General features: G+C 43.6%; 1 protein-coding gene across 2 annotated transcripts in view; it reads left to right on the forward strand.

Annotated features, from left to right (window-relative positions):
- Positions 1-22,565, forward strand: part of bbs9 (Bardet-Biedl syndrome 9) — a 124,051-nt gene that overhangs the window by 1,585 nt on the left and 99,901 nt on the right. For both annotated transcript variants that reach the window (XM_046398926.1, XM_046398927.1), the window contains exons 2-12: positions 246-362; positions 669-819; positions 3,873-3,937; positions 4,088-4,201; positions 9,461-9,635; positions 13,782-13,866; positions 14,720-14,903; positions 19,893-20,022; positions 21,799-21,980; positions 22,224-22,300; positions 22,383-22,436. In XM_046398926.1, the coding sequence (XP_046254882.1) occupies positions 251-362; positions 669-819; positions 3,873-3,937; positions 4,088-4,201; positions 9,461-9,635; positions 13,782-13,866; positions 14,720-14,903; positions 19,893-20,022; positions 21,799-21,980; positions 22,224-22,300; positions 22,383-22,436 (1,329 nt within the window). In that variant the 5' untranslated portion in view covers positions 246-250. The remainder of the gene's footprint in view (positions 1-245; positions 363-668; positions 820-3,872; positions 3,938-4,087; positions 4,202-9,460; positions 9,636-13,781; positions 13,867-14,719; positions 14,904-19,892; positions 20,023-21,798; positions 21,981-22,223; positions 22,301-22,382; positions 22,437-22,565) is intronic.

Raw genomic sequence — 22,565 nt, forward strand, 5'->3', positions numbered from 1 at the left:
GCACTGTTGTGGTACTGCAGAGCAGGGCACCTGACCGCCCATCTACTCTACTGCAGCTGCCTAGTTTATTGTGTTTTTGGATTAAATTCCTCTTTACTGATACTGTGCATACTCTCACTTGTTGTGGGTTTGTTCACCTGGCAGTTCAAACAGACCAACGGGACAAATCTGCATAGGTCATACTCAACAGGAGAAGAGTCCTAAAACTTTCCTCCTTCTGTCTTTCTCTCTCTGTCCAACCACAGGCAGCATGTCTCTGTTCAAGGCCCGTGACTGGTGGTCAGCCGCACTCGGCGAGGGCGAGGAGTTTGACCATGGATGCTTATGTGTCGGAGACGTGGACAACAGCGACACTGGACATGGTGAGTGTGCAGTGTAGGAACAGATGCACCGACCACCACACGACATACAGACTGCACGAAACTGCTCACGTGTGGACGTTGGTACACGTCCGTCTTATTACGCCACTTTTGATTATAGAGCTGGCTGTGTGGTTAAGTTACATTTATTTTTAATAATTCTGGAATAAAGATTATTGAGTTTTTCTTCTTTGGCCTCACAAAAGAAGACGTGGTATCAAACAGGAGTTCCTCTTGACAGACATGACAGAATAATGTCCCACCCTGTCTTGTAACATCCTGGATTGTCCTCCTCTGTTAACTTTTTAGACAAGGTGGTGGTGGGCAGCTACATGGGGATGCTGCGAGTTTTCTCCCCACATGCCAGTAAGACCAGCGAGGGAGTTTCAGCGGAAGCTCAGCTCCTGGAAGTCCAGCTTCAAAACGCCATCATCCAGGTGGAAGTGGGAAAGTTTGTCTCGTAAGTTGACCTCACTAACCGAGAGACCACAGAAGATAGATTTGTACTGCAGCCATGTTGGATTGAAGGTTGTTGTATTTTCCATCTTAATTAAGTTCTGTACATCATGTGACCTTTTATTTGATACCATGATTAAAAAGATAAAGTTGGTGTAATTTATGATTACACAGTGTAAATTCAAGGTGTTGAATTGAGCATCAGAGCATTTTATTGTGAGCTTGATGTAAATGGATGTGTTAGTATTTAGACACGGATGTGTGTTGTTGATTCTGCTATTGGATTCACTCTTAACACTCAACACGGTGTCACTCCTGCTAAGATCTGAGCTCTAACTCCAGGATCATTGATGGTGCTGCTAATCCCCCCCGCCTCCACTTCCCTCTCGCCGTCTTGGCGGCCTTCCTGTACGTGAAGCCTTCACCTGTGTTCCTGTTTTTGTAGGTCAAATTGGCATTAGCCTAATGTCCTCTGCGAGGAGCAAGCCTTCAGTCACCATCTCGCAAGTGCAAAGATCTACTTTATTGTCTCAGAGTAAATAGCAGTTTATGCTCTTCTAGAGCACTAAAGGACAAAGATGGTTTAGACAAACCAAAGTAGATAATGTAATTGTAAGCATCAAATCTTGTGCCATTAGAGTGCTGCAACTACAACCCTGATTCCTGAAACATCTGGGACACTGTAGAATGTAAACAAAAACAGATTGCAGTCATTTGCAAATGAACCCATCCTTGTTTATGAACGACTGAGCCTTTCAAGGATTCCCCTTTCATGCATTCATAGCTTTCACACATGCGCTTCTTATCGTTGATGGTTTCTCATGTTTGTTGCATTTGGTTTAAATTCTACTATGAGTCAGTCTGCAACAACGTCAGCTAAAAGCCTAAAATATGTAAAAAAAAAAAAAAAAAAAAAAAGGATACAAAGCACATGAAACTGTTAAGGCTGTTACAAACCTTTGACATTGTAGCCTTTTAGTAGCGCTCATATTGAACTGGCTTGTCGTTGGGCGATGGGTCAGAGGTCACAGAGCTGTTGCTGGATGTACTGGCCTGCTGCTGGACTTTAGATTACAGGACGGTGACTAACGCGCTCTGCCCACCCTGCAGTATCTCTGTGTTACATCTGTGGGAAGGAGTCACAGATCTTTCTTTAACTCCATGTCATGACCTTCTGTGAATTATAAGCGTTCATGGTATAGCTTATAATATAACCTCACTTTAAACTGCCGGGCAGAAACGCCCATTCATAACTCATCTCTCTGCTTTTTCATTCATAGAAAAACCATCCATGCTGTTACTTACCACCACATTAACATGTCTATTTTTCCCCCTGTGATGCAGGCTAACCCCAAACCGCCATGTCAGGAGTTTCTCTTCCTAGTCGTGATTTACCACGATCTATCAGCCGCCCAGCAGCCCAAACATAGTTGTGCTTATAATGTCAGGCTAACCACTGAGTTGCTAGCATAGCTGTCTGAACCCAAGGGCCCCTTCTTGAGTTGTTATTGTGCTGCATAATTGGATCTTAAGAGCTGACCTCCTCGGAGTCAAAGTCAAGTGACGTGTGCAAATGCCTCCAGTGGGACGGACTTGTGTTGGAGCGAAGATGATTAAATGACCCCTCACAGCCAAAAATATTTTAAAGTGTGGAAGAGGAAGGATAGAAGGAGGAAAGGAATGATGTGGGATGGCATTGTAATGCTGATATGCTCCTTAATGGACAGTGTTAAGCACCTCATTGAGCAGGAAAAGGAACATGCTGAACCTCATGCTCTTTTGTTAAAAAAAAACAAACACTTTTTACAAGTTTTTAATCTTAAATCTTAATCTTTTTAAGCATTGGTCTTTCTCTGCAGAATGGAGCCACTCACTAAATGTTCACACCAGCGCTGCACGGGCGTTGAAAAACAGTGCAGGACAGTATGCATATGTTAGCAGCCTTTCTAACTGGATGTTATGTCGAAGTGAAAACAAAAGCATTCTGAATTATTCTGTCCTGATAGATATGGAAGTTGATTTAAATTGAAATAAATATATAAACTTTTTATACCATTAATGCAGTAGAATTTGATACTGTACATAAGCAACTGTACATCGTATAATCGCCGTAGGTTTCCATACAACAGCATACCATGAAACTGGAGTACTGCTGCAGCCCGGCATACCTCCCATCGCCTCACTGTGGGTGCACAGGAACCTTCCAGAAAGCGAGGTTTCTGGGAACAGCTCTGGTGGTTTGCCTCGAAGGCTTCCCACATCATCACGCTGGAAGCAGGATCCAGCTAAATCGGTCTGTTTTGGAAGCAGTCGTGTTTGGTTACCTGCGGTTTTCGGCACAGCATTCTTCAGAGGCCGGTGGGCATTTTGGAAGCCAGCCTCGACGGAGAAGCAGATTGTAAATATTGTCAGGGCAGACCGAGGTGGGCGGACGGTGAAAGGTTTTGTTTCAGCACTGACTTGAGTGGTTTTTCGAGGAAGAAAGAAAACTTGTGGGATCCAGTTTTCTCCTCCCTTGTTGTTCTTCTCTCAACAAACATTACAACAGTGATTGAATGTTAGTACGACAGCATTTGTTCTGTGATTCTTCCTCTGTGGCTTTGTGGTAAAGCAAATAAGTGAAAATCTAGGATCAGCATCACTGAGTCTGTCAGCTACACCTCAGTCATAACTGGTGTTTAAAAAAGAATCCACCAGCTGTTACTGTAATTATTTTCTAAGTTAAAATATGAATGATACCACCCTCGAGAGCACGGGTTCATCTACAGTGGCTGGAACTATCTGGGGGTTTCTTTAAGCAAGAAACTGAATCTCCACTCCCCCCATATCTGAGCCTGACTTCTGACCTCTAACAGCACTGAATGGTCTCAGGTGCAGAATACATCTCTCATTAATGTGTGCATTAGGAAGCATCGACATCCACCTCAGGTCTTCAGGGGGTCATGATGAATCATCACATCATATAATTCACCATCAGCTAGTCGATGATGATGATGATTCTGATTGCGGTTGCATAATTTGCTTTGTGTAACAGAATCCATTTTGTTGTCTGTCCAGGTGTTCAGAGCTTCTGCACCTGGCTGTTCTTCACCCCCGGAAGTTGTCGGTCTACTCTGTTTCAGGTAACATACAGACACATGCTTCTTCTAATATAATCTTTGTATCTCCTTCCACTCTGAATGAGTGATGAATGATTCATGTTCAGTGAGCACGACTTTCACCTTTAAGAACTCCATGCAGACCTGCTCTTTTTCTGATCCGTGTCCGTGTAGGCACTGCGGGGAACGTAGAGCACGGTGACCAGTACCAGCTGAAGTTAGTCTATGAACACAACCTGCAGAGAACGGCCTGCAACATGACCTACGGCACCTTTGGAGGGGTTACAGGTAGGACTGACGTTTGTAACGCTCGGTTTCCTGCGGCTGAGACTCTGAACATGCTAATCTACGTTCACCTGCTCAGGTCATCAGAAAAAGCTTCATTCATCTGGGCTTCACCAGAGTGTTAGGGATGTTGCAGAACAGATCAGAACATGAATAAAATCATACTGGCCTTACACAGGAATCTTGGTGCATAATTAAATCTCTTGGTAACACCTCTCTGACAGTAGTGACATACAGTCTCACACTCACACACACACACACACACACGTGCAGATCCATTACAGACATGAACACATTATGTCCTCCGGGAACTGCTTGGCAGAAGGCACTTTTAGTATCTCACCAGCGGTTTGTGCGTGTGCACGCTTTGTGAGGACGAGTTTGAGTTTTGAACGTTGGGAGTTGAGGATATTTCTTGCAAAGTGAGAGCAGCTTGGCTGGTCCTCACCTTGGACTCGACCTTCAAAGTGTATGAAGCTTTGAAGACTTAGTGTTAGAGGTGTCGGTTCAGGTTCAGTTTCGAATTAGGGTTGGAAATAAACAATTAGTGTGGTGTTTAAGGCTGGGGTTGGTGGTCAGTGAGAGTCCTCACAAGTATACAAATACAAATGTGTGTGTGAACATCTGTGCATGTGCCTTGGCATGAGTGGTAACTGGCAGCACTGGACAAATACATAAAACTGTTAAAGTCTCTAAGAGGAGTGAAGGATGGAAAGAGAGAGAAAAAGAGGGGTCACAGAGCTGCTCTCTCTGCAGTCAATTGAGCTTTTGGAAAAACCAAGTAGGGGAAAGCCCTTGAGTCGTCAGCATCCAAGAAAAACACACACACACACACACACACACACACAGGCGGGGAAACCCCTTTAAAGCAGAGAAAATGGCATTTCCAAATAAAGGCTGCATTGTCAAGGTGTGTGTGAGAGAAGAGAGAGACTGCCAGACTCTGTGGCCTGGCATCATGGACCTCTCATTCACTCCATGTTTACAGAGTCTGTGTGTGTGTGTTTGATTGATAGAAAGAACAGTGCAGGCTCATTAAAACCAATATCTTGGCCTGTGCATTTCCACGTGCTGTTTTCTGGTAAAACCACACTGTACAGCTGGCTTTGGAGATGTCAACCTCACACTCTTCAACAAACACACACACACACGTGCAGTCTTTTTGCATTACACATACAGACACACTTACAGGTTGCAGGTCTGCAGACCAATTTGAACATAAATGTGTGCAAATGCAGCACACACACGTAACTTTGAATTTTCACCCATGAAACCACACATGCAGCCAGCAGAACATTAGTGAATCCAGAAAAACTGCACCTGTCTGTGATTCTCAGTTCAGCCGTTCTTCATTAAACATTCACATCATTCACATTAAACATCATTCAACATTATTCTCCAGCTCCATCCACTCCAACCTGTGGACCCACCATTAAACTGCCTGATCCTGGTCTGACCAGCCCCTGCAGCTGACAGCAGCACACTGGTCGGACTGCAGGCGATAACTGATGAGCTGTCAGAAAAACCATTTGAAAGTCTCCAAACTCAGGGAAAACAGTCTCCTCTCCTCTCCTCTCCTCGCTTTGCCTCCCCTCTCCTCTCCTCTCCTCTCTTCTCCTCTCCTCTCCTCTCCTCTCCTCTCTTTGCTTTGCGTTTCCTCTCCTCTCCTCGCTTTGCCTCCCCTCTCCTCTCCTCTCCTCTCCTCTCCTCGCTTTGCCTCCCCTCTCCTCTCCTCTCCTCTCCTCTCCTCTCCTCTCCTCTCCTCTCCTCGCTTTGCCTCTCCCCTCCTCTCCTCTCCTCTCCTCTCCTCTCCTCGCTTTGCTTCTCCTCCCCTCTCCTCTCCTCTCCTCTCCTCGCTTTGCCTCCCCTCTCCTCTCCTCTCCTCTCCTCCCCTCTCCTCTCCTCTCCTCTCCTCACTTTGCCTCCCCTCTCCTCTCCTCTCCTCTCCTCGCTTTGCTTCTCCTCCCCTCTCCTCTCCTCTCCTCTCCTCGCTTTGCATTTCCTCTTCTCTCCTCTCCTCTCCTCTTGCTCTTCCCCATTGTGACCACTAGATGGCAGTGCATGGCCTCGAATTGCAGATACTTAAACTAAATGAATGGGATCCTGTAAAGCCATATGGGGAAATTCCCTTTTCACACACCTCTCCAGAGGGAGGTCAGAGATCAGCAGCAGAACATTGGATTGAATCACAGCACATCACAAGATTTCAAAAGCTGAAAGCTGTTTTTTTTAATTTAAATTTTAGGTTTCAGTGGTCTTTAATAAAACAGGTTGCTCCCATGGACATGTAGAATGTCCTTTCCTCAGACCCAAACAGAGACTGTGTGGTTTTTCTTTTTGCTCCTGCAGTGTTTTAACCTCACATTAAAACCATCTCTGTTGTAGACGCAGCAGTTTCCTTCATTTGACTCCTCTTTGTTCAGGTCAGATGAGCTGTTTGCAATAACCTGAGTGTTTGAGTTGAGGAAGCTGCTCGCAGCCAATCTCACGGTTGATTGGCTGATGGAGGGAGCACACTCACACATGCTTGTGATAGTTTGCAGACACGTGCAAAAGCACGCCTTTGTGTGTGGGTTCACATAGAATCACACACACACACATTTACTGATTACATGTCACAGCTCTGATGCCAGACCAGGCGAATATTCGAGTGTCTACACGTGTGTTTCCTCAGCAGACGGTGTGTGTGTGACAGCACTCTGCTCTCTGCTCAAAGTATGTGTTTTTAAATTTGGAAAGCCTCAAGTGTGTGTGTGTGAGAGTGTTTGTCATGTCTATTCTTGTGTGTGTGTAGGTAGGTAGGTAGGTCTATAATAGCAGCCATTTAGCAGTGCTGTAGGCGCTGTAATAGCAGCTCTATACTAATACGGCTCTAATAGCTGGTCTCCCTTTGGGTTTGGGTCACATTCAGGCCACACACACACACACACACGCACATACATATACACACACACTGAGAATGGACTTGCCTATTCTAACTTTGGTCAGACTCAGACACATAAAGACACGCACATGAGCGTGCATGGAGGTACATTTTCACATGTGCCCATACACACACACACACACACACACACATTCTCCTTCAGTCATACGTTGAGGTGAGACTCCGCCCACTGCAGAGTGCGGCCAGCCTCTGTGCTTTGTTGGCAGCTCTGTGAGCTTGTTCAACATGTCTTATTAATGACACTAATACAGGCCCGTTTCCTGCGCTGCGTCTGAGCTGCGCTGCTCTCATACAGACCTCTTTGACACGTTATACCTGGGCGTGGGCGTGCGAAATTACATGTGCGATTATGGCGTAGCCTGGCTCTCATTTTCAATACGTAGCATTTTTCATATTATTGATGATACAGCGGCGGCGTCTGGCATTTTGACTCTGGCACTGCTCCTCAGGGTGAGAAACGACCAGCAGACACCTGACAGGTCGGTCCAGTGTTTGTCTGGCAGGAAGGTCCACCCCTCTGGTATCCTGCTGTTTTTGGAGTCCTGACAAAAACAAAACATGTTACAGTTTTTTGTATTTATGGCAGCCTAAACCAGCTGAAAGTGAAGGTGGTTTCAGTCAGTTTATTTTCTTTTTTTTTTATGTCCCCTGAAATGTAAAGAATCAGAGTCAGTGTCTGATAAGAAAAAGACACGATGAGAGGAATTTTAATCCACCACCCTGGTGCTAAGAGACTAAGAGACACTGTCAGCACTGTCACTGAGAGGAGTGTGTGTACTTGCAGAAATTTTCCACATTAAAGACAGTCACACAGAAAGAAACGCAGCAGACGCTCACAATCGTGAACTGATGATGATGATTGTACTCCATGAAACACTCGGTCTGCGGTTCGAATGCGTTTCCCTTTTTTAACAGACGTATCTCGTGCTGTTGACATAACGTGCACACACTCAGACATGAATATAAATCCACCCATATGCAGACACATTTGGTTGGGTTGGTTCGTTATCCAACACTGTATTCAGGGCGTGTCTGCGGTGTGAGAGACCTTGTCCTTCAGCTTGTTAACGGCCACCCTGAACTCCGCTCATCACTCAAACACACACTCCACACACATGTTTACACAGAGGTGTGTAGGAGCGTGAGGCTTTTCTGTCTAAATCCTCGGTGAGAGATGTCGAGTGTGTGTGTGCGTGTGTGTGTGTGTGTTGCGCTGTAGCTGGCTGTCTCCCTGACCTCTAGTTGATGGCAGTGTGAGTTTTAATAGCGCGCTGAGGCCTAATTATAGCCCTCTGGTCACACAGACCCACTGCTTTATGACTGTGTGTGTTGCTATGTGTTTGTGTGTGTTGGTGCTAAGCATCAGGCCTTTCCTAACAAACACACTCTTGTGCACACTCATACCCAGAGCCAGGTGTGTGTGTGTGTGTGTGTGTGGAGGTGTTAATGGAGATATCAGATTCAGCCAGAGGGAGAAACACACCTCACAGCACAACACGACATCACGGCTGAAATGAAACAGAAGCCATGAACGTCTTTCAGTATTGCTGGTGTCGTATTTAAATCTTCCACCGATCGAAAGAGCAGATTCAGAGCTGTCAGAAAAACACAGTTTGTAACCACGTTGTCCAAAATATATTTCCTTTGCTGCTGTAGAAACCGACTTTATAGACTTCAGCTGATGAAGGTTTGCATGCACGCACACACAGAAAAGTGCATGAATGTTAATGAAGCTGAGTGAAGGTCTCAGTATGCTTCAGACCACTCAGGTGTTTGGCCAAAGTGTGTCCAATAGTTCTGAATGGTGAGCTAACAAACAATGAAAATTGTACAAAATAAATGAAAACAAGCACACACAATCTCCTCTAAGGCCTTCATGGGGTTTCACTTGGTTGTAAGCAGAAAAAGTGAAATGGTTGTGCAAAGAAAGGGAAAAGAAGAGCTTGGAAAACTTTTCATGCTGCGTTTCTATGATTAATCAATTAATTGAATTAAATCAATCAATTAATCAATTATTCCTTGTGTCTGTAAAATGTCAGGAAAACAAGTGAAAGACTTCAAGGTGACATCTTCAGCAAATCCGAGTTTGGCTTTATCACTGCTCAAAGTTCAATGTCACCATCGTTATTGACTCGTCGATGTAAGTGATACTCTTGTTGTACGTGTCTCTACGTACGGTCAATTATATACCCCAAGTAACAAACATCTACTTTCAAAGATGCAGGCCAGATGTCATCAACAGTATGTGAGTGTTTGCCAGGCGATTCTTCATGTGACAAGACAAGAGTGACTAAATGGCCCTCCTCTCTCTGTGTCAGGTCACCACTCCCTGTGCATTCAGTCCATGGACGGGATGCTGATGTTCTTCGAGCAGGACAGCTACTCCTTCGGCCGGTTCCTCCCGGGTTTCCTGCTGCCCGGCCCGCTGGTCTACAACCCCAGGACGGACAGCTTCCTCACCGTTTCCTCTGCACGCCAGCTGGAGAGCTACAAGTAGGTGTTCCATCAGAACCTCTTTTGTGTTCTCTCAGTGTCACTGATGGCCTGTCACGCTCGCTTGATTAAGAAAAATGAAAATCTCATTTGATCATTAAAGAAATCATGGGATGCCAAGTGAGCAGAATGCTTTGATTGGGTAAATGTTGTTCTTGTGTTTGTCTGCAATGAGCTCATGCTGGTCTTGTGTTTATTGTCTGGTATTAATTTTAATTATTTATAATACACTAATGCCACTTAAAAATCCCCGAAATGGGCCTTTATAAAGAGGTTCTTTTTTAATGAATGAAAATTAAAGTTAATTGCCTGGATGCCCTGATGCACTCAACCACACCCAACTCGTCATGTGATGAGCTGGTGGGTGTGATTAAAAATGTCATACTAATGATTTATTCTGAAAATGAGAAAAAACATTGGCTTACTTTTCCTAAATTATTGTTATTTGAGTTATTTGAGGTTACTTAGTGTTATTGACTGTCTTCAGTATCAGCTGCTGATGGTTAGCGAGCGCCGCTGACTAATGCTTGAGCGCATCTGCTTTCACTGCAGAGCTCATCTGGATGAACCAAAACAGATACACACACAGACACACACACACACACACACACACAGTTTGATCGGAAAGTACCTCACTGTAATGTAAGCAGATGCACACTTCGCATTTCCCTCCGGCTGAAGCTGAAATGTAGTTTCCTCTCCCAGCTGTTTGTTATCGGGATGCCCCCCACCAGCACCAAGAGATTCTTCAGACCAGAAACACTGACTTCACTGCTCTGTGTGGACACACACACAGTAAATAAAGACAGAATGAACCTCTACATGACAACACTGCATTACTTGCAGCAACAAGCTTGTTATTTCTATTGCAGCTAACGTAATATCTTTGTTTGTACCTTCAGAACCCTGAGCAGATTCTGAGTGTTTTCATGCCTCCGTGTCACTGATGGCTGTGGCTGGAGGAATCACTTTTTCTGGTTGAAACCATGGAGAAAACTTGATTTAATGAAATATCAGTATTTTAAGATCAGATTAGTTGCTTTTCCTGACTGAAGTCCTGACACAGTTCAAGGACCGTTGGAAATTTGAAAATTAGATGATGATTTCTATTTTTACAGTTTCTGGCCATGAAATGTTCTAATTTTGTCTATTATTATTATTATAATTATTATTGTTATTGTGATTATTCTTAAAATGTGTCTTTCTAAGCTGGGCTGGATTGATTTAAAAGTAGCTCTGTGCTGCACTTCCTGGGTCTCAGATCACTTGACTGTGCAAACATCACTCAGTATTTACCTTTCTTAGGAGCCAGCTTGGGATATTTCAGTCTTAAAGGGTCGGTAAACCCAAATTAAATTTAAGCTTTAGGGACTGTTATACATATTCCATATCAGATGACAGGGTCAGGCCTTCACCGACTCTTATACATTTAATATCAGATGACTGCTCAAACTGTTCTGCCTCGCTCAGTTTATTTGGCCTGTTGGACCGTCTCCTGCCCTGATGAATGAGAGCTTGATTTGGTTGAGTGTGTGTGTGTGTGTGTGTTGGCTCCAGCTTTGAGATTTTAGTTTGTGTTTATCCATGACACCGAGAGAGTATGCACTCAGTGTGTGTTTGTGTAATTTTTGTGCAGACTGTGTGTGTATACGCTTGTGCGACGTGTGTGTTGAAGGAAAATGTGTGTGTTTGTTTGTGGAGTTTGCGGAGAGATCCTCTTTCATATAAATGAGAACGCTGCTTCCTCAAGCTCAGTGTCCTGCACTTCACATGATGACTGATACTGCCTGCGCACACACACACACACACACACGCACACACAGTCAGGCCCTACCAAAACTTTGTCCACGTGAGAGCACGCCATGCTAGCCACAAACTTTTAAAAAATTGCTTGCCAAGTGTGTGTCACTGCCAGTGGTGCTGTGTGTGTGTGTGTGTGTTACCTTCTTTCATAATAGTTAAATCAACATCCAACCAACAGCTGGTAGATGGAACTGAACACACACAGTCACACACACACACACACACATGCATGTAGAGTTTTAATTAATTCATGCTACCTCGTACCCCATCATTAATGAGACGTCTCAGTGAATAGGCATATCAAAAGAGAGTGAAAGCTATTTTATGGTGTTGTTTTAGTATTACTGGGCTGAATTTAATCCATTCTCTCATGCAGCAGTTGGCCTGTCGATCCATTCAGTGTTGGTTTAAAAAGCTTAAAACCCCTGACATGTTTAATGTATTTTTAGTCCATTTTCTTCCCCAGGAAATGGTCACGGTGTGATAAAAAGGTTTCTTTACTGGCAGTCATCCGTGAAGCAGCTCGTTAGTCTGCTCGCCGTTTCTCATAGAAGCTCAGCGGGTACGGCTACCGTACGGATGAGTTCAAAACTATAAATCCTGTGTTGTATTGCAAAAGTCAAAGTTTAGAACACTCCATTTGCTGCTTTATACACTATGTTACGAGGAATTAGCATCACTTTTAGGGTCACATATGGTAGTCAGCTTTAACCAGGTATAAAAGTGAAATGTTGTTCAGCCAATGGGATGTGACAGTTTCTTCTTCTATACAAAACACGATGGTAATGTTATTCAGACAAAAATTGTCCGTGGATCATCACAGTCATTTGGATTCATCCTTTGTGAATGTCTGTACAAAATGTAATCCGCCTAGTATTTAGCCTGGTTTTGCCAAATTAGTCTGGTCACAATTGAATAGACCTTCAACCAATCAGAGCAATGACAAGTGTGACGTAGTGCTGAGTTGGTTAACGTGCACAACTTGAGGCACAGATGAAATGTGAGCTTGTTAGTTCACACTGAGTCATTGTTTATGGAGGCTAGCTGGCAGCTACTGGCGTTAATGCAAAGAGCAGCTTTGTTTGAACCCTACTGCTCATGCTCAAACCCCAGTGGCTCTCAATTCATCGTATCAAACCACAAACTGTATATAAAGTCAGTGTATCACACCTGCCCCTCTTAGATAAATGGTTGTGACTGACTCATGACAAACCGGTATGGAACGGGATGGGGGGGCAGAGCCGGTGAAACATGAGCTCGCAGATTCATCCGGTTCCCATGTTATTGAAGAGTTGTTCAGAAACCAACGAACAGACAAATATTCCATTGCTACCCCATGTTGCAATGCTCAGAGGAAATGGAGGAGACACTGCTCACTGCTCCAGTAAAATAAAATCAATTTCATATGGTGGCGGGGCAGCTCAAGGAAGATTCTGGGGGAAAGAAAAGTGCTCAGTCTTTGGATAAACATTTCGCATGGTCTTTTGTCGCTCCTACGCAAAGCCCACAATGTGGCAATCATACTGGATTATGGTGCTTACAATTTAAGGTAGATTTCAGGCCTGCCTGCTTTGATTAACAGCAGGTTTGCGGTCCAAATAATACTGAGTGAGAAAACTGTGAGTGGATAAATCAGCAGCAGTGTATTTTTTGGGCTGCGGTTCGGAGTCGGGCTGGGTCGATTCTGGGCCTCTCTGTTCATCCAGGTGTTTGAGGAGAATGATAGATTCCTGCCAAGCTTCTGCGACTGCCAGCTCCTTACTGGAAAACATACTGATGTTGAAGAAGCCAAAACCAACTGACCACAGATCAGTGTAACCACTTTATCCTGAGCCAGTCGCCAACAGCTCACTGATTAAAACTGATAGGCCGCAGTTCCGGAGAGCAGCAGGTCAGCACCTTGTTGACTGACCTGACAGAAGTGGTAAAAGAGATGGAGAGTTTAAGACTCTAGCTGTGGATTTTGTTAATAATGAACATGTTAGCCTTTATTTAAATGGTAATAAATGATTTGTGCTTGGATGTCTGTTCTGGACTTTCAGACAGAATTTAGCCAATGTTGTTGTGGTTTTGGGCTACTGGTAAAATAAGCAAAATCTGTAAGCATCAGGTCACTAATTTGAGTTTTTAGAATAGGGAAACTTAAACGAGAAATTGTCCGTGCACAGTGCAAATTGTCCCTGAGCAAGGCAAGGTGCTTTCAGGCCGCTCAGAAAATAAATTCCATATGAAACAGTGAGTGACAAACAGCTCCCCAACACTACGCTGACAGGAGATTGAATGTGATCCACAGACACTCGGTGTGTTTGTATAAGGAGCTGTCTGTGTCTCTCTGACTGCCAGGTATGAAACTCTGGCTGTGGCTACAGAGGCAGAGAGCCGACAGGATCCTGAACTGCCCCTCAAGACTGGAGGCAAGAGGCTGACGGTGAGTCCTGAACACACAAACTGACCGATGTGTCTGACTCTGTTGTTCATCGTGAATGCAGCTTCACCAAGACATATCTGAAATTGAAATGTTTTTGCCAGTCAAATGTAAACCGAGGAATCCATATTTTGGAAAAAAAAATACCCAAAGATGTTTGGGTTGAGCATGTTAGAAGTCTGCCAAACATTAATATGTTTTCATATGGAGGAAGTTCACCAGCCATGAGCTCAGTGAGGAGCGTTGACACTTAGGCCGTATGTGGCCTCTCTGGACTGTCGTGCCGTTTGTGGATTCATTTCACTGTGAAGTTTATCAGGTGAAATGATCAGCGCTGGTGGAATTTAACATGACTGGTACAGTTAGCTGACAACAAGTTCAAATTCAAATTATTAGAAACGAGCACACATCTGAATGAAATGGTGCAGCTAGAGCCAAAATTACCTATGAATAACTGCAGAAAGAAAGGGACCAGCACACGTACCATTTACCCATAACCTTAAATCTTGTTGGTCTTTGTAATTCACCTGAATTTTTAATAATGGAAAATGTATTGCATGTCAATTTGGGGAAATGCTTACACATTGCTCTTGCCATTTAGCCCAGAAGTTCAGTAGTATCTGAGCTGTATATCGCCGTCCCATATTAAATGTCAAAACACACAATCATCTGACTTTTCTCACAGCAACACGTAAGTATAAGATTCCTGAAAGCCAACATACACAGATCACGTCTTTGTTCATAGAGTTTAAATGCATTTGACCACATTTCTGCCTTCATTAAATGGAAGTACATAACAAAAGAGCTGAAATTTCAATGGCCACCTCCTGTCCTGTCCTGTCCTGTCCTCCTCCAGCCTGACTGGACGATTGTCCTGGGAGAACAGGCCCTGGACCTTTCTGTGCCCTCCTTCTCCCACTCCTCCTCCTCCATCTTCGTTCTGGGTGAGAGAAGCCTGTACTGTCTCCGAGACAACGGCCAGATCCGCTTCATGAAGAAGCTGGAGTTCAACCCCAGCTGCTTCCTGCCCTACACCTCAGGTAAACCAGGACGCTGAATATTTAGTAACCGATCTGGTTAAGGACTTCATGTGGATTGAAGTTTATCTGCCGGGTTCTTAACTGAATGTGTAAGAGCAGATTGCAAAAGATAGAAGTAAAACCTCAAGAACACAGACAAATGGAAATGGTGACAAACACAGGTTATAGAGTATAGAGGAAATAAAAATAAAATCCATCAAGTTTGTGTTATTTTGCCACAGTAGTGCTTTTAAATCCAAATTATTTTAGACTCTGAGCAGCCACTCCATTAGTTTGGAGGCTGTCTTCTCCTGTAGAAACCCAGTTCAGGTCTTAGCATCACTATTCATGGGAGTGGAGTGCTCACACTTCTTAGCTCTTAACATTCGAGTGCTAATTGGGATTCATGTGAGAACATGCTGTTCTTGAGTGGTTGGGGTGCAGGATGTTTTTCTTACAGAATCCTGGGCACAGCCACTGAGGGGATAGTGTCAAATTTAGCAAATGTGGCCCTGGTAAAACTCTAATGTGTTCAACCTGGAGCAAAGGGCAGCAACACAAAACTCACCATGCATCAGTGCACCTGCCACAACCAAACCACTGAAAATAAGTGAACAAAATACATAAGAAACAAAGTATTGTGTGCAGTGGCCCGGTGCCACGTGACGGGCTCTGCAGGAAGCTGGTTTTGGCAGACCACGATGGAATAACTGCAGTAGCTCTGCTGCGTGCATTAAAACAAAAACTGAACAGACTTCTGAACACATTGTAGTATATAAACATATGGTGCACGATGAATGGATAACATAATAAATACAGATACAAATACAGATTGATATATAGTACACATAATTTATTATTGCTGCAGTGAATATGTCCATACTTGGTGATTTTTTTTTAAGAAACTGACAGGTTAAAACGGGGCTGTCATTTCATGATCAGAAATATTTTGCGGTTACAGAGTTATGTTGTGGACACATAACATAAATCACTTACTGAAAGGTCCAAAATATGGCAAACAGTTCAAACTGCAGTGAGGACAAAACAAAGGGGAAAAGATTTTCTTAATAGCTGCAACAGGATTTGTTATTATTATTATTATTATTATTATTGTTAAACCATACTGAAATCATAGGCGCTATTCTGTATTCTATATTCTTGTAAAATGCAAGTCACAATACAATATTATATTGGTTGTTTTGCCAACAATGTCATATTTTATCATATTTTAAATCTGCCATGCAACGATTTCAGTCTAATTCAGGGGACTGTGAATGATGTGAGACAGTGTCATACACCAAAGTCAGTCACCGAAGAAGCAACTGCAAATAAGTGGAAGCAGTTAAGTTTAAATCGAGTTCACTAACATCAAACATGCCTTAACAACAAGAACATTTAACATAAAAACCAGCACAGTAATAAGAATACAGGCTCACAGACTCGGCAGTTGGTTTTTGCTGTCAGCTTAGGCCTGGGACATTTTACATTGCATAATTTGTCCTAGCAGCTAAATGACACTGTGCCATTTCCTGTCTGAATGTGGTAAGATGTGCCATGGGGATTTCAAAATACAGCTGTTGCATACAACTACAGTACGCCAAGTTTTACCATAGAACAACATCACTCTGTTTGTGCCCACTTCACTTTATCTGGCAGCCAGCGTAAAAGCTTTAAAGTTGGTTATTTTTTAATACAGAAGGAAAAGAGGAAAACTTCATGACTTCTCTGCAGCCTGATTCTTATCGCCACAAGCAAAATTAATTGCCCAGATATGTTTGGACCTCCAGAATGGTACTTAAATACAGTGGAGTAGAAGTTCTTTGTATGACCTTTTGAGCACAAAGCAAAACAGCCTTTTTATGAGCAACAGAAATGTTTCTGTCTGGTGCAGTTTACGCAACAATGTACCGCAGAGCCGTTTTTGTGAGAGTATTGCACTTGATCTGAAATACACTAGAGAGCAGACAGATGGAAAAGAGAAAATAAAAAAGGATGTGAAGAAAAGCAAAAAATAGACTGAACAAAGGATCCAGAAGGGAGAGTTGATGGAGGGATTGCGAGAACGGCCAAGAGCTGTCTACTGGTGTCTGTTTTCAATTTTCAAATTAAAATATCTCAGCTTTCAAAGTGCCCTTCACTATATGTTCCAGACATTATTTAGATTATTTAAATTGCTCTTGGAAATCATCTATGAATTCAATACATGATGTGCCAGAGTAACAAACGTAACTTTTATTAGGATGTGATTTTTTTTTTAACAATCAAAAAAGCATAAAAAATCCACATGAGTTGAAATAAGGCTCGATATTTTCTTTTAAAAATTACTTTACCATTCCCAGTACCCTTAAAGTGATAGTGATAACAAGAGAGTACTTCATTCGATACCCATCATGTAAACAGAAGCATTCAGTTGCATGAAATGCCACCACCAGTCTTTCATATCCAATTGATTTTCATGTGAATACATTTTGAAAGTATTTAAATTTATCAGCTCTGTGAAATACACTCGACCTCAGAACACCATAGACCACTCGGTAAATCAAAGAGCAAAAACATGCAAATAGTCATTTTTTTAAAAAATCTGGGAACGAAAAGGCTCAAATGCAGGTATCTCTCGACTGGAGAAGGTTTAATATTACTTGGGTTTGGGTTATTTCGATCCGTCACTCAAGAACTGATAGCCAGTCCAAGCTGTAAGACGGCAACTCCCAGGATCACTGCAGTCTGCCGTGTCTGTGTTTGGTTTTGGATTTATTTTTAACAGGCCAGCATTTAGTGACACTGTGACCATCAGAGCTGCCACCCAGCATTCAGTGAGGGGTCTTCTATGGTGCAAGGCTGTTCAGTGGATCACCACAGAACCCTCATAGCTGAGAGCGAAGTGCAGAGGAGGGTAGGCAGCAGTGATCTCTCGAGTGTTTCCTAACGCTTTCCGTCTGGCCTCCAGCCTCACAGCTGCCTCTGCTGGACCAGTGCCCTCACTCTTCCTGTCTGCCTCCCTCTTTCTGTCTGTCTATTCCTTTCTTTCTCAAATAACTTTTTTGGTTTGACTGCCAAGTTACCAGTAACGCTTGCAATAAGTCCACAGTAAGAGACCAAATTTCTCGTTTTGAAATCAGATTATTTGATCCTCACGACTAGAAACAAGACAAAGCGGTAACGGATTAACTCGGGCACGACGGCTCACCAGGTGGTTTGATGAGCACATTTTCAAAACACGTCAGTCAAAGCTTTTGCTCTGTTGCATCACTTAATAAGATTATTTTTGGACAGTCTTTATAGGTGAGTGTGTAGTGGGGAGAGAAATAGACAAGGGAATGACATCCAACAACTTTTATCCTTCAAAGCATGTTAACAGACACGTTGGGTAGAGGAGATGGGATGACCAGAGATACGTGATGAGAGGAAGGCAAGAGTGAAACGAGGGGCCCATGGTAGAAAAATAGAAAGATGAGAAAGATGAGGAGGAAACAAGAGAGTAGTGGAAAGGAACACTGATGGGAACGCAGGAGTAAAGGATTTGAGGAGAGATGAAGAAAAGGCAGAAAGAGACAGAACAGAGGGGAGATAAGAGCTGTAGATTGAAGAGCATCAGAGGAAAGAATAGAATGAAAGGAGCTGAAGTTTGGGGAAATGCTCAGCTCGAACGTGACGGCAGAACGTAGATCGGACCGTTATAATTTGGTTGTAATTATAATGCTGATGCTGAGATACAGTAGAAGGTGTGTGTGTGCGCGCGTGTGTTTTCTTTGATGTGGCACCAGCACACACTCTGTCATTTTGACCCCTGTGCTGTACCACCCTGCTGACCGCTCTTACCATATTATAACATGTGTATTCAACTGTGTGAGTAGTGAGGCGTGTTTGTTTTGCGTGTGGCCGTCACCTCAGATCTCTCTAGGTGGTAACTGCACTGTTGGTGGGTTGGACTGGACTTTTGTGTGTGTGTCTGAAACATAAGAAGTAAAACATAAGTAATATTTATATTTAATGTTTCTAGCCATGAGTCAGTCACAGGAGAAAGTCTCTGAAGCTTAGTTATATATACACCTAAACCTGACTATTTAGAAAGATCTAAATGACAAAATTCTTTATACAAACCAGATGTAAAGAGATGATTTTTATAGAAGAGAAGAAGTTGCCCTCATTTTAAAGGGCAATGCCACCCACCACAGGAATTACTTATTTCTGTGCTCTGTGGTTGGATTCGTGAATATGCACCACACGGACAAAAATCAGAGACAAAACCAATGAATTTGTGCCGCTACAGCACGAAACTGAGGCTCGATTTGAGGCGCTAAGTTGACTCATAACAGCGAAAGGAAGTTGTTTTTATGCCTCCACTCTGGCAATTCCTGTGGCTGGAGGGTGTTGTGTTATTGGGTTGTCTGTCCGTCTGTCTTTTTGTCATGAATGCTAAATCTCTAAAATGCCTTGAGGAAATTTAGCACAAATGTGTAACCAAATGTTTTTGTCCACAACTCAGGGATTGATAGTCAAGGGTCAGAGGTCAGCTTCATGACCTCATGATGTTTTCTGTCCATCATTCAACACCAGAACTCAGGAAAAGAAGGGCAGATTGTGACTACATTTCACATGAATTGGAGACTCCGATCTTGGCTGTAAACCTTGAAGCTGTGCAGACTGAATTGATCTTCTGTGCTGCTGGGGTGAACATGTGCATGAAGCCTCCACATTTTGCAGTCTGTTGCAGCAGCATCCATATTGTAGTCCACTGCAAGCTCATTGGTTACGTGATAACCGGTGATACTTACCTTCAGGTGATTGTCGTCGTGACAAAGCTCTCTATCAGTCACCGCACGTGTTGTATGATCACACATGGATGTAAACTGCAACTTGAATCTAGTAATGTGAGCCTCACACTTACACTGGAGGGTTTTTGTGGTCATTAGTACATATGATAAGTTATTCTCCTGAAAAATATAAATCATCACAGTGATCATGAAAACAAGCGTTTTAATAATCTCTGTTCTTTCTGGTGTCATTTAGTGACGGATGGCACCACCAACCTGTTGCTAGGTAACCACACCAACATGCTGCTGGTTTACCAGGATGTGACTCTGAAGTGGGCGGCCCAGCTCCCATTTGTGCCCGTGGCCGTTCGTATTGGCAGCTTCCCGTGAGTACCACCTCTAATGAAACACAACACAGAGTCTCCACTGTGGCGCATCACAGCAAAACAAAGGGTCAGATCAGATACCCGGAGCTCCGGCTACCTTGTCGCTCTGCATGAAATGAAACTGGTTTAAGGTCATACATGGAACCAGCCTGACAAAACCAGAAACCTACCACAGTCTGTATCTGATCGACACACACACACACACACACCCTCTGTGAAATGTGTTTTTCCAAGTGGAGTTTTTGCAAGTTTTATCTTTCAGGAAATGGCAAATCACACAACTTGGGTCATACACCACACGGGGAGAAGGTTTGCTGCTGACATGTTGTTACTGGATAGACTGATTTGACTGCACACAGACACACTCATATGTGTGTGCACTTACACAGTATATTTAACACACACACACACACAGTGTGTGCTGATGTGTTGTGTTTATCAGCTTGTGAAATCCAGTGTGTGACTTTTGACAGGACATTGACCTGACGATGTCTTTCAGCTGGCCAATCAGAGCAGAGCTGGGAGGAGCCAGCTCTAGCCAATCCGTTTTCTTTTTCCAAACAACTCCAATCAAACCGCAATTTGATACAATTACAACACAAAACACAAACATGGCTGACAAATTATGTGGTTTGTGTGTGTGTGTGTGTGTGTGTGTTATAGATGCAGGAGATAGTGTGTGTCTGGGTAGCTGTTTGGTTTAGTTTGAAGCCGTGTTGTTTTAAAGCGCTTGATAGCCATCGTCTTGTTCAGTGTGTCGGTGGTCACACAGCACAGAGTGTGTTAGAGGAAAGCACACACACACACACACACACACACACACACTCACACACACACTCACAGACCAATGCACATAAAACAAACATACAAAAATACTGGTTTTGCTTTGTTTTCTGACCGTATTGAATTTTACTGCCAGCCCTGGACTGAAGGATCAGGCTTTCTTTGGCTTTTATAAACACTCCTTACCAACTGCCAAATTTGGACCCGTTCTGAAGCATCCAGTGTCTGTGTTCACATACTTGTGTGGGCCATGTTTCTGCCCCCATCATTACTTCATCCATCTACGGTGTAGAACCCAAAATATTTCCACACAGTGCTTCTCAGATGCTTTTAATCCTCCATTTTTGTAGCAAACAACATGCCATCACCTGCTCAGATTACTGATTGGCTGTCTGCAGGATCACAGGGCAAACTGCTTCAGGTGGTCTGTGCTTATAGGCTGTTGGATTTGAACTCGAACAGGTCATCACAGTTCAAATGTAAACCTTTTCTCCGACACAATGAAGTGAATGTTTGAATTTAGAATAAAAAGTGACAGCCTTATTAAGTGTAAATGAAAGTGCTTTAAATATACACTTGGAGTGAATGTAATGTCCCTGTGTGTGTGTGTGTGTGTGTGTGTGTGTGTGTGTGTGTCTGAGTGAGTGTTTCCGCAGCAGTTAAAGTGAAAGGTTTATGCCCCCTCAGACACCCTCCTGTGCAGGTGTGGAGCCAACCGCTGCTCTAGACCTGAACCCCCCAGTGAGCGTGTGAACGTGTGTGTGTGTTAACGTGTGTGTGTGTGTTCCTGTCTCACTGGACTGGAACTACAACACATCTGTAGCCAGTTAATACACACACAGTTTAAATCCATCATTGCATCTCACCACATTTCCTCGCGCTCTCCCTCTTTTCATCTCGTCTTATATCACAAACCGGTACCGGACTTTGCTTTGTGTTTCCGTCAGAGCCTTAAAAAAACTGTAAAGCAACAGACGCATCTCGTCTTTACAGGGAGCTGAAAGGAGCTGTGGTCAGTCTTAGCTCTGATGGCCACCTCTTGTGCTCCTACATGGGCACAGACCCCTCCTTCTTCTCCACGCCCAAGGTGGACGCCCGCGAGGCCGACTACGAGCAGGTGGACGCTGAGATGAAGAAACTGCAGAAGTTCATCAGGGAGGCCACCAGGACTCAGGGTAGGACACTGCCGACGGATTAATAAAGATTCTGTGACAGTTTATCAGATGAGATTAGATCAGGTCTTCAGATACAGCCTCTGTTTCTCTGTGGCAAAAGAAATTCTTATGGAGGCTTCCTCTTTAAGTCAGTTGTCAGTGATATATCTTTTTAGAATCTGATTACATGCATTTGTGAAACATTGACTGAGGAACATCATGGGTTCAGTGTTTTAGGGTAAAACTCCTCTGTGCTCATTTCAGACATTCTGCCTAAAACTGACACTGAGGAGGACCTGATTGTCACAGCTGCTGTGTCCTCCAGCATGGACGGCCAATCGGTAAACAAACGAGACGTGCACACATTTACAACCACAGACACATACCGGCGCTCTCATCAATCCCTTTTGTTTACGTCTACAGGAAGCTCTGATCCAAGACATCGACGGTCTGCCCGTCCCCTCGGTAACCATCCAGGTGAGCTGTGGCTGTACATCCATCATGCATCACACGCTCTTCTTTCTCTTTTCTCTCCCACTTGTCTGATCTGTACCTCTTGACCCCGTCCTCTCCCTGTCTCACCTGTATATCCTGTCTTTCCCCCTC

This window comes from Scatophagus argus, chromosome 9 (assembly GCF_020382885.2).
Source record: "Scatophagus argus isolate fScaArg1 chromosome 9, fScaArg1.pri, whole genome shotgun sequence".
Taxonomy (NCBI): domain Eukaryota; kingdom Metazoa; phylum Chordata; class Actinopteri; family Scatophagidae; genus Scatophagus; species Scatophagus argus.